Source organism: Myotis daubentonii, chromosome 2, assembly GCF_963259705.1.
Source record: "Myotis daubentonii chromosome 2, mMyoDau2.1, whole genome shotgun sequence".
In the NCBI taxonomy this organism is placed as follows: Eukaryota; Metazoa; Chordata; class Mammalia; order Chiroptera; family Vespertilionidae; genus Myotis; species Myotis daubentonii.
The window spans coordinates 14,329,104-14,344,623 of NC_081841.1; the positions used below are offsets into that span (position 1 = coordinate 14,329,104).

At 43.6% G+C, this 15,520-nt stretch overlaps 1 protein-coding gene across 1 annotated transcript in view; it reads right to left on the minus strand.

The window, feature by feature from the left end:
* STAB2 (stabilin 2) overlaps window positions 1–7,856 on the minus strand; it is a 126,066-nt gene extending 118,210 nt beyond the window's left edge. Inside the window, exons 1-3 of the mRNA XM_059681820.1 lie at window positions 7,384–7,856; window positions 3,681–3,814; window positions 1,375–1,490 (exon numbers count right to left, since the gene is read on the minus strand). Coding sequence (XP_059537803.1) covers window positions 1,375–1,490; window positions 3,681–3,814; window positions 7,384–7,461 — 328 coding nt within the window. The 5' untranslated portion in view covers window positions 7,462–7,856. The remainder of the gene's footprint in view (window positions 1–1,374; window positions 1,491–3,680; window positions 3,815–7,383) is intronic.
* Window positions 7,857–15,520: the final 7,664 nt, after the last annotated feature.

Consider the following 15,520-nt stretch of genomic DNA (forward strand, 5'->3'; position numbering starts at 1 on the left):
CAATATCTGATTCCTCATATGAAAAATGGAGATTAAAATGTCTAACTACAGGATTTGTTTTAAGAATGAAATCAGATAATATCGGCCACGGATTTCTCTAGCAACTAATGTCAGCAATGCTGAGTAAATGGAAGCTATTCTTCATTAGTTAAAAAAAGAAACCAGAGACAACGTTATGTGTAGAATAGGGCGCAACTATTTAGAAGCCATATGGAATACAAAACCAGAGAAATAAGCCAAAATATTTAGGGTCTCATATGTGTGACATAACACAAGTTGCTATTTTTCTTTCTTTGTTCTTTTCCTTATAAACTGTATACAATTTGCTTATATCATTATTATTAGTTTTTTTGTTGTTAATCTTCACTGGAAGATACATTTTTCCATTGATTTTTTTAAAGAGAGAGTGGAAGGGAGGGAGGGAGGCAGATAGAGAGAGAAATATTGATATGAAAAAGACATATTGACCTGACTGAGACTGGACATCCAATTGCAAGCAACCCAGGTATGTGCCCTTGACCAGGCGTCAAACCTCAACCCTTCCAAGAGTGAGTGGATGCTTTAACCACTGAGCAACACCAGCCAGGTCTGTTTATATTACTTTAACCAGGAAAAGAACAACAACTAAAGAGAACTAATCTCTCCCTTTATGTGTATACTTGAGGAGATGTTTTCAGTACATTTTAGAAGATGTAAAGCAAATGGTAAAGTCATGAATTAAAATGTCTTATTTTTTACTATCCAAGAAAAAAAGGGATCTCATATAGTTTGCATGTCATAACAAGGAGGCAGTCACTACTTGAGTATAAACATCTATAATCAGAATAGAAGTTCCATTTCAGCTCATAAGTGCTGTGCTTGACCACAGGAGAGTCTAACTGTACTATTGACTCTGATTTAGCTGGTAGTGTTTCTTACCGTGGAACATGGTCATTACAGAGTTTGCTATTCCATCCTAAAACTTAAATTTTTAGAAGACTGATTGATTAGTTTGGTTGCCAACCAATAACTATAGTCTTTGAGATGTTGTCATTAAACTTCTTACAGTAAATTTGAGATCATAAGAATCCAGCATTCTTACTTCCTCTCTATGTACAGTGACCTTTTTTGGTAAGAACAGGTAGCCTTTCCCCTGTCCTTTTTGCTGAATTGTAAAGGAATTCTCTTAAAGACAGATCTCTAATTGGAGGAAAGCAGATTTCTTTAGAAAAGCTGAGAGGGCAAGAACAATTTTCTACATCCTGACAGAAATGCACCTTTCCAGAAAAAGGTGCCGACATTCTCCTTTTACTGACATTCTCATTTTCCTTCTTCTCATCGAACGGGACATCGAGAAGCAAGTATCCAAATCCAAGAAGGGTGTTTGCCACTTACCCATGCAGTCTGGGCCCCAGTGGCCTGGGCAGCACTGAGGCTGGAGGTAGTCCTTCCTACAGATGTGGCGGCATCCAGGGATAGACAGCGAGTATGATCTGATCACAAAGGCATACCTTCAAGGGTAAAGAGGGACATACCCATCATCAGAGCAACTCGGAGTTGGATTGCCCTAGAATATTTTTTAGGTCTTTGGGCTTGCCTAGATTTAAAAAAGAATATATATATATATATATATAAAATCTCAATCACATTTTACTGTCTAGATAGAAAAAAATATAATCATGGTTTATCTTTAATTGTAAGTAATGAATGAAAAACATCAGGGCCCAATGAAAATAGGGGTGAAATATCTCGCATGATGTCGGAGTGAAGTTAGTAGATGGGAAAAATGATGTTAGGTTCTAGGCACACGCTGGTAGTGGACTTCAAACTTATCACTGGGTGTCCCAGCAGCCAATGAAAGAAGAGAAAGAGCATAAGTGATGTGGTGCACAGGGTCTGTGGATTTAAATCAAACCAACTGCTCAGGACACCGTAGATGTAGAAATTCCTGTGAGAGGCGGTGTAATGTAATGAGCAGCATTTGCCACAGTTTCCTCGAGGGAGATATAATGAGTTCCCTGGAACAGTTTTTGTATCGTCTGAGGTACAGTTCTGGAATAGCAATTCTATGGAGGCTAATCACCAATGTCTATTTGTAGGGATCTCTGCATGGATGGCTTATTACAGGATTTGACTTGACTCTGGTGTTTAGAGGTTATCTTCCATGAACATTGTTTCTTTCACCTGGGCTGTTACTAATGCTGCTGTGCCCGTGAGTTCTAGGTTGTTCTCCTAAACCAGTGCCGGTGATGCAGCTAATTAACCACAGAGTTACTGGCTTTAGGGGCAGTTGGGCTGGAGATAGAGTTGACAATCTCTTTGAAAGGGTGGAATACTGGCAGGGACATCTCTTTATAAAGATGGCAAAAAAGGAGAGCCAAGTGCAGAGCCAAATGGCCCCTCAAGAACCAACCTTGGGTTTGTTCCAGTATAAATGAATGACAAATCAAAATCTTCAATTCTAGCCCAGCTGGTGTGGCTCAGTGGTTGAGCATTAACCAGTCTGATTCCTGGTCAGGGCACATGCCCGGGTTGCAAGTTTGATCCCTAGTAGGGGGCGTGCAGAAGACAGCTGATAGATGATTCTCTCTTATCACTGATGTTTCTATCTCTCTCCCTCTCCCTTCCTCTCTGAAGTCAATGAGAACATATTAAAAAATATTCACTTGTAAAACAGAGAGCATGAGTCCACTAACCTTATTATCTCTCCCTCAACCCCTTCCTCTATGTGTTTGTGTGTGTTTAGGGTAGTGGAGTGGGACATAATCAAGTGCCAATCATGGCCATGAAAAAAAGTAACCAGTATAAAACTGTTCTCACTAAAGTTGCTTTATAATTTTAACCTTGAACCCTAAGTCTTTCAGACGTACTTTCTAAAAGGATCTAATTGGAAATGTGCACCCACTTCGGTAATTGAGTAGTCAACTGCCACATATGGTTGCTAACTCAATCCAGCTAATGTTGGGAAACTTCTGTTAAAAATTATGATTTGGGTTTAGAATATAGTGCAGTCACATTAAGCAAACACAAATTTAAAATTTAACAGTTGTAAGGTTTCATTTTACCAAAAGTAAGACAGAATACTAATTTTTCATCCTTGAATTAAAAATGAAACTCACTGAGGACTGTCTAAGCTTTAAATTAGTAGACGAAGCAAATAAAAAAATGTGTTTTCATTTGAGCTGCATGGCTGCAACTATTAGCTGGTGAGTAGAACAGTTGGTTATCCTTTGCAAGGATTAACCTCGAACGATGAGAGTTTTGAATCATAAAAGGATTTCAGGCATACAGTGCTCACATAAACACAACAAAGCTGGAATTCATTGGCCTCCCTTATTGGGGTTCTAATTAGTACCAGGATCCATAGCTAGTTAGTGAGTCAGACCCAAGGCTTATTAACATGCTCTGACTAGAACCCTTTCCAAGTGAAACAATGCCTAGATTTTCAAACTAAAGAAGGGCAAAAGAAAGAGAGAATATTTGTGTGCAATATAATGTAGTCAATTTAGTATTAAAATGCAATCCATTTTTTAGACTCAAGGTCATAGTTGTGAGTTACCTAAGTTTGGGCTCAATGTGGCCTTAGAGAAAGAGAAAACCAGGGCAATGCTTTGGAGTGTTTGAGATGGGAGGTTTCTATTTGGATTCACAATCCCTTGAATTTCAAGACTGGAGCACAACTACTTTCTCATAATGAGTACCTGCAATCTCGAACCCCTGTGGAGCCATTGGTAACCTTGGTGTAACCATCTGGGCAGTCAATTTCAAAGTTGAGCGGGCAGGATCGGCACTCAGTCCTCATGACAAGCCGAGACTTCTTATCGCATCTTTTTGTCTGTGAGAGCATAAAAACAAAAGAAAACATCAACTTCCATTAGCCGAGCCTTGCTTGGCCAATCTTCTCCATTGACTTTTCATCAGTGGAATCACAAGGAGGGTTATAAGGTTGATTAGTAGTGCCTGGCAGGCTGCTTTTAATCTTATCTAGAAAGAGTGCTGGGATTGACAAGCAATGTCTGCCTGGCTGTGCAAGGGCTGCTTGTACCACGCGTTTGCCATCCCTGCTCTAAACTATGGAGTCCAGCAAGGTAAGGTAACTTCATGACATATACTTCTCCAAATGGGAAACCGGAAATATATTGTACTCTTTTCTTTAAAAAAATCCAACATTTATCTTTATTGTTGAAAGTATTACAGATGTCTTCCTTTTCCTTACATTGACCCCTACTAGCCCTCAGCGCCCCCCTCCCCCGACCCCCAACCTTCATCACACTGTTGTCTGTATCCATGGGCTATGCATATACAGTGGGGCCTTGACTTACTCGGGTCCCGACTAATGAGTTTTTTGAGATACCAGCTGTCTCTTGGCTGATTTTTTTGCATTGAGTTGATAGAGTAATTTGAGTTAACGAGCTCCTTAATGAGCTCCTTAACAAGCTCGGTCTGGGAACAAATTAAACTCGTAAGTCAAGGCCCCACTGTATGCATGTAAGTTCTTCAGTGAGATCGGCAAATCTCAAGGATATCCTTTCAGCATTAATTCCATGGGAATAGGCTCGTCTGGGTGCCAAATGCCATGGAGCATACAGTGTCTTTTCCAAAGATATTTGTATTCTTTGGATTACAACCCAGCTAGAATGTGGGCTCCGTGAGGGCGGCAATCTTTTTCTACTTTGTCCTCTTCTGCTTTGTCCGAAGCACCTAGAACAGTGTCTGGCACATAGTAATGCTCAGTAAATATTTGCCGATTGGCTTAATGAGTTGTAGGAAACCAGACAGGCATACCCAACACAGTGAGCGACACCAGGTAGCAGAGAGCTGTTCTGCTGAATGATGCAGATCGACTTTGACCCTGAGGATCCCTCACTGCCCAGTGCTGGTGCTGATCCTCCCAAATGGATTTCCTCACCTGTTTCAAGTTTCCTTCATTTCCCCCATCAAACTTAAATAGAAACAGCTTTCTATAAGGAAAAGTGACAACTTGGGAGTCAAAGACCTAAAGTTGGGAATCAGGATCAACATCTTGCCAAGTGTTCAATCTAGAATGAATTTCTTCCTCTTTGCCATCCTCTATAAGAGGAATATCTTGATAGCCACTCTCTAGGACACACAGAACTTTACTAGTAAATGATGAACCACGTGCAAATTGCCTGGCCCAGTACTGGAGATCATAGGCAGTAAAGTGCTAATTCCTGTACGGCTTCTCTATCTCCACCTCTGCGTTTTGCCTGTTGACTTTCCTGATAGGAATGTTCTTTCCCCTCTTTTTGGCTCCCCAAACCTCATATCTTCAAGGCCCTGTTTAACACCACCACAAAATGACACTCATCTCTCTTGCTCCTCTCTATGGTTGGCCAGTAGAACATATTTGTTGTCTTGCTCTCCATTTAAAAACCACCACTCTTACTTTTTCTTGTCATCCCAAGGGGCCCAGCTCTAGGTTAGGGGTCTTGGGAACATCATAACTACTTCTAAGTTTATTGACATCTGTAAAGGCTGCACCAGAAGAAACCTTACATTGACAGAGCAGTTCATGGTTATGCATACTCCCAAAGGCATCATTGTATTTGAACACGACCACCCCAAAGGTAAGTAGGGCAGGTGTCATCATCCTTATTTTAGAGAGGAGCAAACTGAGCTGAGGGGAGGTCCAGTGACCTGTCTCAGGCTACACTGGGAGTCAGTGGCTTTCTGATTCCTCGCTAGGCCATTTCTCTTCCCTGCACACTGTATAGTGGGTGGGTAAAAAAACAAAATCTCTGTGTTGTTTTTTTTTTCTGGCTGGAATGGTATTTATGGAATAACAAAAGCCACTCTTAGATATAGTTTCAATTAATCTCTATTAATGGTCACAATACTATTTTTTAAAGCAGAATTTTCTTTTACATTAGGGTTTTCCTTGTGGGTAAGCACATGGGGTGACATTACTTTGTCTTTTCTTTCTTAGTAGGCTAGGGTTAATATTCTCTTCTAAAAATTTAAAAAAATTTATTGATTTGAGAAAGAGAGAGAGAGATCGATCTATTTATTGTTCCACTTATTTATGGATTTCTTGGTTGATTCTTGTATATACCCTGACTGGGAATCCAACCTGCAACCTTGGTGTATCAGGACGATGCTCTAAACAACTCAGCGCCTGACCAGGGCTGAATATTTTCTTTTCAAAAAAATCCCTTGTCCTTTTCAAATAGAATGGCTCATTCTACTTCTCATAGGATCTCTTCTTGAAGAGTAAACTCAGCTTTAAGCATCAGTCAGCACATGATTTCTCCACACATTCTGATGACAGTGATGGTGATGATGGTAATTTCTGCTGTGTGGACCACTGGCAAGGGAGAACCAAAGTATTCAGGGTTGAAGAGCTAGTAAGCAGTGGAGCAGCCACTGATCCTCAGAAATATTTGTTAAACTCATGAAACCACAGTTCAAACTTGGAGAACTGGAGTGAGTAACCTTTATGCCTTTTTCAATGTTTCCGTGAAAATATTATTAGAGTACAGCCAACTGAAGTAAAATTGATGTTGATAAGAATTTTCCTGGTACAGATGCAGAATCACATTTGTGTTTTATTATTCATAGAGCGGAAGTCGTAACTTGAGAAATGCATTTCAACTAAATCACTTGGGTTGACTCCCACATCCCCTCCTTCAGGTTGGCCTTGTTGCCGACCTGACATTGAACTTGTTCTAAGGTAGTAGTCAACAGAGCCAAATATCAACAGTACAACGATTGAAATTTCTTTTGAGAGCCAAATTTTTTAAACTTAAACTATATAGGTAGGTACATTGTTATTAACTTAATTAGGGTACCCCTAAGGCTTAGGAAGAGCCACACTCAAGGGGTCAAAGAGCCGCATGTGGCTCGCGAGCCGCAGTTTGCCGACCACTGTTCTAAGGTGACAATGCATGGGATCTTGCTTGAGAGGCTGGCGTGCTGGTGTAAAAGTGCCCTGGGTACTTTTACTACAACTTGGGAAGGTAGAGGGTGAAAACCTGATGCATTTTATAATACTGTATTTCTCAGCCAGATATCACTCAACCGGTAATTCCCCAGAACATCTCTCCACAGCCACTGTTATGTTCTACATTCAGTATGATGCAATGGGAAGTGAGTGATGAGATGATTAAAACAAACAAAACACACCCAGGATACCAAAATCCGCAGTGAAACCAGGAATGTGAGCACTGAATTCTGAGAGTCCCAACAATGGCATTTTAGCCCAGAAAGAACCAACTGGGTTGATGAAAGATGATGCATCTTCACTCATATCCTATTCTCCACAGCTTCCTCTTTATTTTAGGAAGCCCCCATAGTACTCTCTACCCTTGACAACATACTAAAGCAAACAGCTTTTGAACACACCCTGAAAATGAACCAATTAAAGAAATAGAAGTCTCGTCTTACCTGCTCTGTAGTTCCCGGTGGGGAGCAGAAATTTTGTACAACCAATCCAAGAAGGAAGGGGATTGAATTTCGTAGCATGGCGAGAAAATATTTGCTCCTTCTCCGTGCCAGGCCCCTGTCAGAGCTGTTTACCTATTTTAACTTTGTCTGAAGAGCTCCCAGTGAATTCTTTCTCCTTTCAGTATCTGTTTTTAAATCCTTCCCTCTCCTTTCCCTGGGTTGAGCCAGATGATATGTGAGACCCGCCTCTAGACAGGAAAAATGGCAAATCCAGGGGTTGCCGTGACATTGGCCACTCTCAACTGTATATATGCCCTGGCTGAATGACAGGATATCCTGAAGGGGCTGGAGCAGAAACACGATCCGAATCTTTGTGCCTGTGAAACTACCTGGAACAAACTCCTGCCTCCCACTGCTCTGCCCATCCTGCCTCTGGTCCTGTCTATTGCTGGACCCAGAGACCCACCACCATTTCCACAGCCACACCATGGAAAACTGCAGGCCTTTCTGTCTGACTCCAAGCTGGCTGTCTGGCAGTGTTTGTGGGAGTGCCCATCAACGGGTAGAATTCCTGGAGGGAATGTTGCAGGAGCTAGGTCCTTGACTTTGAAGACTACTGGTGGCCACACCCTGTGTGGTTGGCAAACTACTGCAAAGAAATGCCTCTTTGCGGATGCCAACAGTGGGTTTTGACTCATCCTTTCTCATCTTCCATGTCACTTCAGTAGCAAATGACGGAGCCTATAGGTCTCATCTTAGTCTGCAAGGCCCTTTTTCAAGGATCTAATGCCACCTCCTCTGGGCCTGACCCTCCAATAGCATCTTGGAGACCCTCCTAGTGTTGTGCACATAATGGCATGAAAACTTAGTCACATCCATCACAGTTCATCTGTCTGTATGTCTGCCTCCCATGCCCAGGTGTGAATTCCTTGAGGACATATACCTTTGACAGCCTAGAGCAGAGACCTGCATTTGACAATAATAAAAACAAACAGTAGCCAATATTTGTTAAAACCTTCATATGTGTTAGTCGTTACTCTAGACCTTTCCATGGATTAATCTGTTTAATCCTCATAAAATATTATAATTATTTTCTGCAGTTTACAGATGAGGAAACTGAGGCAGAGAGGTTAGGCAACATTCCCCAGGCCACACAGCTAGTGGGTGGGGAACCAGTTTTCAAATTGTGTAACTGTAGAGCCAATACTTTTAACCACTACCCTCTACTGTCCAATAACTATTTACACATAAAGAAGTAGCAGGTGGTGCTCCAGTTCCACTGGTGTGCTGGGAAAGGGTGAGAAAGGATAAAGTCTGGGCTTATCAACAAGATGGATTTTTGGGGGCACATCTCATGCACTGAGTTAACTGAGGGGCTCAGTTATAGAGACTAGTTTTGGTAAAACAACTTCTTCCTCTGGCAAGTCTTTCTCTTTTTGAATTTTTAAAACAACATTATATTCTATTGATCAATAATCTAAGAAACTCCCAAAACGGACAGCCTGCAGAAGCTAACCCAGAGGTGTGAATGGGAAGATGCCAGACGAAGGAGCCCTTCCTTTGTTTCAGTGGGTTTCAGCCATGACTTAGAATCCTGGAGGAGCTTAGAAAAATTTCCTCCATGTCCAAACTACTCTAGAACCATCAAATCAGAACTTCGGGGTGTGGAGAACAGGATAATTTTTCCAGTCTTACTAGACAATTCCACTTGCATGGGACTATTGCTTGAGAAAAAAAATTAACTATTATTTTGGGAAGCCAATGATGGTTGGAGGTTTGTCTGTTACACAGCTGTTTCACGCTAAGGGATACACCAGGGAAAATAGTTGGAAGCTTCTTTCTGACTCTTTTCTCTTTGAGGGACCTGGATAAATATCTGGGGCTTGGAATGTTCTAGAGTTCCAGGGAAATAATAAAATGAACCCATACTTGCATTTCCTAAATTGTTCTGGGAGATGCTGCAGGGATTGCTGGGGAAGGAAGAATTCCCTCATCAGATAATTTGGAAAAGCCTGCCTCTGATCCCTTTCTTATTGACTGACCATGCCCGTTCGCCTATTAAAGGTTCTGAGAAGTCCTGCAGTAAAACATAAATTAACAAAACCAAAGAAAAACAGTTCCACTTTGCTGAAAGCAGTATTTTTCAAATTTCTAAGACCAAGAGATGCTTTTTCTCTTTGCAAACTAGCCTCCAGATTTAGTGCTCTATTGATCTATCTTAGGGCAATACTGTCCTAGACTTTAGCAGGTGGAATATTCTATTTTTAAGTTGCTAGGAAGATGCTAGCCTGCCAATGGCCATGGGGACTCCATAGGACTTGTTCATACACTTTATCAATTAGTTGCATTAAAAAGTACATATGCCCTGGCTGGTTTTGCTCAGTGGATAGAACATTGGCCTGAGGATCGAAGGGTCCCAGGTTTGATTCTGGTTAGGGGCATGCACCTCGGTTGCAGACTCCTCCCTGGCCCAGGCCCTGGTTGGGGCTCGTGCAAGAGGCAACCAATCGATGTGTTTCTCTCACATTGATGTTTCTGTCTTTCCCTCCCTCTTCCACTCTCTCTAAGAATCAATGGAAGAATATCCTTGAGTGAAGATTGAAAAAAATTACACTTAAAAATACATATAACTCATGTGACTTTGTTTAGAAATTGTCCAAGTAGTTTTATTAATTTTACTAGAGGTCCGGTGCATGAAATTGTGCACGGGTATGGTCCCTAGGCCTAGCCTGCGATCAGGGCCATCTTCTCTGGCTTCTGGCAGCTGGCCCTGCCGCGCCCCCCCCCCCCCCCCCCACCAGTTCCCCCTTCGCCCTCCGGTGATTGGAGACTGACAGCCGGGGGAGGGACCGAGAGGTCAGCTGTTCTTGCCTGCTTGCTGGCCCTATCTCTGCCGCAGGTCGCCATCTGTGTTTGGGGCGACCGGTGGGATGGGGGCTTTGGCCTGGCACTGCCCACATCCCCTGCCACCCACCCTGGGTCCCCATTGGCCATCGGCGATCAGAGCCTGTTGGCTGGAGAAAGGGACCGAGAGGTGGTTAGTGCACCTCATAGTGACTGTTTGAGAGGTCATTCTGGTCGTTCTGCCATTATGGTCGCTGGGTATTTATTATATAGGATTTCTGTTAGGATTATTTGAACACAGGTTCTTTAAATTATGTCAAATCCATGCCAGTGTTTTCCCCAAATGTACCTGCAGTCAACAAGTAAGGTGCTTGAAATGGTGCCTCGCACAAAGTGAGCACTCAGTAACTCTTAACCATTATTATTACATGATTAAAATATGCCACGTTCATAGCAACAGCTACACAAATCTCTCCCCTAGTCCAGTGTAGCTGTGACGTGGGTCTGGATTTCCTCTGTCCTGGTCACTTGCTCCAGTTCTATTGATCTGTGTGCCTCTCTTGGGGTGGGGTGTCACTTTCTTTACTGTGATTCATATTCCTTTTTGCAGATTGTTTAACCTCTGTCTCCAACCATTCAAAGGTGTTTTGAGACAAGAGTTTGTAACCAACAGTATTTCTCAGGCAGTCTGCTTTCTCCACTATCTCCTAGAAGACCTGGGAATGGCTTTCCTCCACCCAGGCTGTCCTCTGCTGTCCCACTGCTTCCTCCTATGCCCTCCTCCACTCGCACTCACCTCCTCTGCCCTGTGATTTGCCTTCAGTGGTGGCAACGTGAGAAGTGATAGCTTGCTCTTAGGTGAGAGGATTAATTTCATGATTGGAATCGGCAGAGACTTTTCCCATATTCGAAAAAGAAGGAGAAGGGCTAGGACACTTCCTGGGTAGCACTGTTGAGCATCACTTGTGGTGACAGGATTCTGGGCTGTTGGTGTTTAACTGCTCCTTTCTCTACATCATGCCAGTTAGCAAGATTTTGAATAATAAAGCATTTCATGTGGGTTATGAGTAGTATTCCAAAAGGAGGAATCATCATCTTCACTATCATCACCACCATCTCCTTCCTCCTCCTCCTCCTCCTCCTCCTCCTCCTCCTCCTCCTCCTCCTCCTCTTTCTCTTCCATCTGTTGCACAAACTCAGGCCACTCTTAACCTTTAACTGATTTAATTAATTTTATACTCTTAATCTTTAGCTAATTTTACTTTATTAAGCCTTGTGAAATAGACTGGGCAAAGCAATGTATATTAACTTGGTAAATGTGAAAATTGAGGTATAAAAGAATTGAGTGATTCATACAGGTCAATAAGTTAGCACGAACTAGCCATAGATGGTCATGATCAAGTAATCTTACTCTATTCACATGCTCTACCTGTAATGGTAGATCACCATTCTGATAGCTGACGCCTAAGCTACTAAATGGATTATCTGTGGTTCATCTAATTCAGTCATTAAAATGCTGAACTGCATTGGGTGCTATTTGTTTTCACACTGAGACAAGGCCATGGACACAGAAGCCCTGAAAAATGGATATGAAGAACATGGTTGAGATTCATATAACCTCAGGCATACTTGGGCCAGAACTGAAAGTGTTGTATCACTGATTCCCAATGGTCCACTGCAAGGTTTACTGGTCTTGTCATCACAGCACAGTATAACATGGGCAAATGGGTTAGGTTGAGGCTTCCTATTCTATGTAAAAGGAAGAAAGAGGTACCATCCCAGCTCTTCAGAGCACATGATGAAGCATATACCTTCCAGTACCACCTCTACTTAGTGACTTGCTTAGGCCTGGAACAATCTTCCCCCAAAGAGTCACTTGACTAACTCATTTCCTTCAAGTCCTTGTTCAAAGCCACCCTCTCCACGAGGCGTGTGCAGGTCACTCAGCTGAAAGCAGCTGCATGCATCCCTCTCATAGCCCCTGCTTCTTCTTATCCTGATCTTCTTGTTCCTTTTCCTTGGTATCTGTCACTTTCTAAGTCACCATACAATTCACTTGCTTATTATATTTATTGTTTATTGTCTGGTTCCCCAATCACAATATATGCTCATTAAGGACAGGGTTTTTGTTTTGCTTAGGGAACTGATATTATCTTAAATATCTGGAAGAACGCTTGATATATAGTAAGCATTCAATACAAATGATTGACAAAATAACTCACGGACATGAAAATTTCTCAGCTATATAGATGAGCAGGTTAAATAATCCAAGTAAAATACCACCATCCTCAGCAAAAACCCATTTATTGAAACATACTTCTCTTTTTTTCCTTTAAATTCCCCGAGTCACGAAATCAGTTCATTCTGCTCTTTATGCCACTCAGTTCTGCCATAATACCCTCCTCTAAATGATCTTTCTAAAATCCTCTTGTTTCTTGGTGAGTTTTCCCATATCTTATTCTGTTGGATTATTATTTTTTTTTTTCCAATGCAAAAGCAAAGAGTCTTTAATCAAGCTAGCTCGAGCTCCCTGTCCACCACACTCACCGACACAACGGCAAGCCAAGTGGCAGAGAGAGGGAACTCTGTATGGAGAGAGGTTTTATAGGGGGTTGGAAGGGGAGGAGAAAGGACTGTGGGCCCTGCCGATTGGCCAGGCGCAAGTCAGTGTCCCTTGATTGTCATTGGTTAGTTTAAAGAAGTCCTGGGTGTGGCTAGCAGAGGCTTGGGCTTCCGGGAAAAAGCCTTGCCCGAGCACATGGCCAAGGTAAGATGGAGGGCGTAGCCCTTATCCTGGGGCAAGATGGAGGGAGTAGCCCTTACCCTGGGGCAAGATGGAGGGAGTAGCCCTCACCCTTTCATTCCCCCCTTTGTCTTGGAACTTCCGGCTTAATCATGAGACGGACTGCATTTCTATTCCACTGTTGCTAGAGGCCCGTACTGGGCACACAGAACTATCAACTGAACTATCCCTATATGCTTAACAAATGGTCCGGTGAAAGGGAAAGAAACCATTTTAGCTTTAAGAACTTCTAGTGAAATAGGATATTTCTTCTTAAAATTCCTCCATGTCTATCAAAAAACCAAATTAAGATTAATTTATCTACTGTATTCAATTTGGCCTAATGTTTGCATAAACACAACAAGAATGGTAACTGACTGCCTTTGCTGGAATCTCATGGTTGAATCTTAATGTGCCCCATAGGGCCAGAAAGCCAAGCCATCCAGCTGCCATCAAGCCTGCCTGCAGTATCTGCTGAGTTAGGTGAATCCCTCACCTGTAGCAACTCCACCTGAGCCCACGCTCCAGGCTTTAAGACCCATCTCAGTAGCCCTCCAACTCATTGCGGCCCAGAGTGTGTGGGGGTTCTGCAGGGATTCTGTTGGATTATTATTTGACGAGGGGCCCGGTGCACGAAATTCGTGCACTGGCTGTGTGTGGGGAGGGGAGTGTCCCTCAGTCCAGCCTGCCCCCTCTCACATACTGGGAGCCCCATCACCCTCCAATCACAGGATCGGCCCCTTGCCCAGGCCTGACGCCTCCGCCAGAGGTGTCAGGCTTGGACAGGGGATCCCCATCTCCCCCTGATCACTGGCTCTGGCCCCCGCCCAGGCCTGAGGCCTCTAGCCCAGGAATCATGCCTGGGCAGGGGACCCCCCTCTCCCTCTGATCGCTTGCTCCACCCCCCGCCCAAGCCTGACGCCTCTGACCCAGGCTTCAGGCCTGGGCAAGGGGACCATCATATCCCCCCAATCCCCGGCTCAGCCCCCAGCCCAGGCCTGATGCCTCGGCCAGAGGAGTTGACCCTCATCACCCTCCGATCACCAATCACCGGATCGGCCCCTTGACCAGGCCCGAGGCCTCCGGCAGAGGTGTCAGGCCTGGGCAGGGGACCCCCAGCTCCCCGCGGTTGCAGGCTCCGCCCCTGCCCAGGCCTAACGCCTCTGGCCTAGGTGTCCGGCCCGGGCAGCGGGGACCCGCAGCTGCAGCGGCCCCGCAATCGTGGGCTCTGCTTTAGGCCCAGGCAAGGGACCCCTAGCTCCTGGGACTGCCAGCTTCGACTGTGCCCAGCTCCCATCGCTGGCTCCACCCCTACTTCCTGCTATCACTGGCCAGGGCGGCAAAGGCGCCTGATTCTCTGATCATGGCTGGGGGGCAGGGCAAAGGCGGCCCCAGGGCCGCCTTTGCCCTGCCCCCCCAGCTCTTAGCTCCTCCCTGGGTTTCTGATCACTGTCAGTGGCAGGGGGCTTCTTCCTGCTTTCCCTTTCGCCTCCCTGCATTGTGCCTACATATGCAAATTAACCGCCATCTTGTTGGCAGTTAACTGCCAATCTTAGTTGGCAGTTAACTGCCAATCTTAGTTGGCGGTTAATTTGCATATAGCCCTGATTAGCCAATGAAAAGGGTATCGTCGTATGCCAATTACCATTTTTCTCTTTTATTAGATAGGATATCTGGGAAATCAAATTCTTGTAACCTGTGTTAAATATTTTTCTACTTCTTACAAGTGAAGAGGTTTTTGTCCACAAAATCCCAGACTCTTTTCATATATAATGTGTATTGGTTCAGAAAAGCGAGTTGTTTCTATACACACAAGGGTCTGGCTCCAGTTCTGCTCTGACTGCTGACCCTGACCTTGAGCAAGTCCTTGAGCTCTGTGATAAAGTAAGGGCACTGGATATTCACTCTGCTTCTCCATATTTACAGGATTGTAAAATATTTCTCCCCCTCCAAATTTCTTTAAGTCTTGAGCCTTTTGATGGTTGGCTTCAATTTTGGGTGCATTCTGGAGGAATATAGGTAAATTATTTTATCCCTCAAAGTAATCTGAAATTGCTTTAATCCCTTAATATTACTTTCTCAAAAGATATAGAACACTCTGATTTTGAAGAAAGGGTCAGAGATATATTTAATTAAGCTAAGACTCATGGCCATGGTGGTATTTATTTAAACTATTTCACCAGGCTGCAGAGGCAGATATCATGTTGAGCTACATGAAACAGTCACTCTTTTAGGTAAAAAATGGACTAATAATGGCAACTTCTTCTAGTGTACCCTACCATGGTCCTGCTTAGCACTACACGTGATTAGAAAAGATTCTAAGCTTTCAATCGTCATAGAGAGGTGCCCTTTAGTCCATTTCTCAGGGAATGAATTTTCTAGGAAGATTATTATTGTGGGTATAAGATACCAGACTCAGGAGACTATCAGTTTTGGTTGAAATGTGATGTCTCCAGGTAGCATGCCCATCAGAGTCACGGCATTGCCTTTGTAAATGCTTCCCGTCCTACA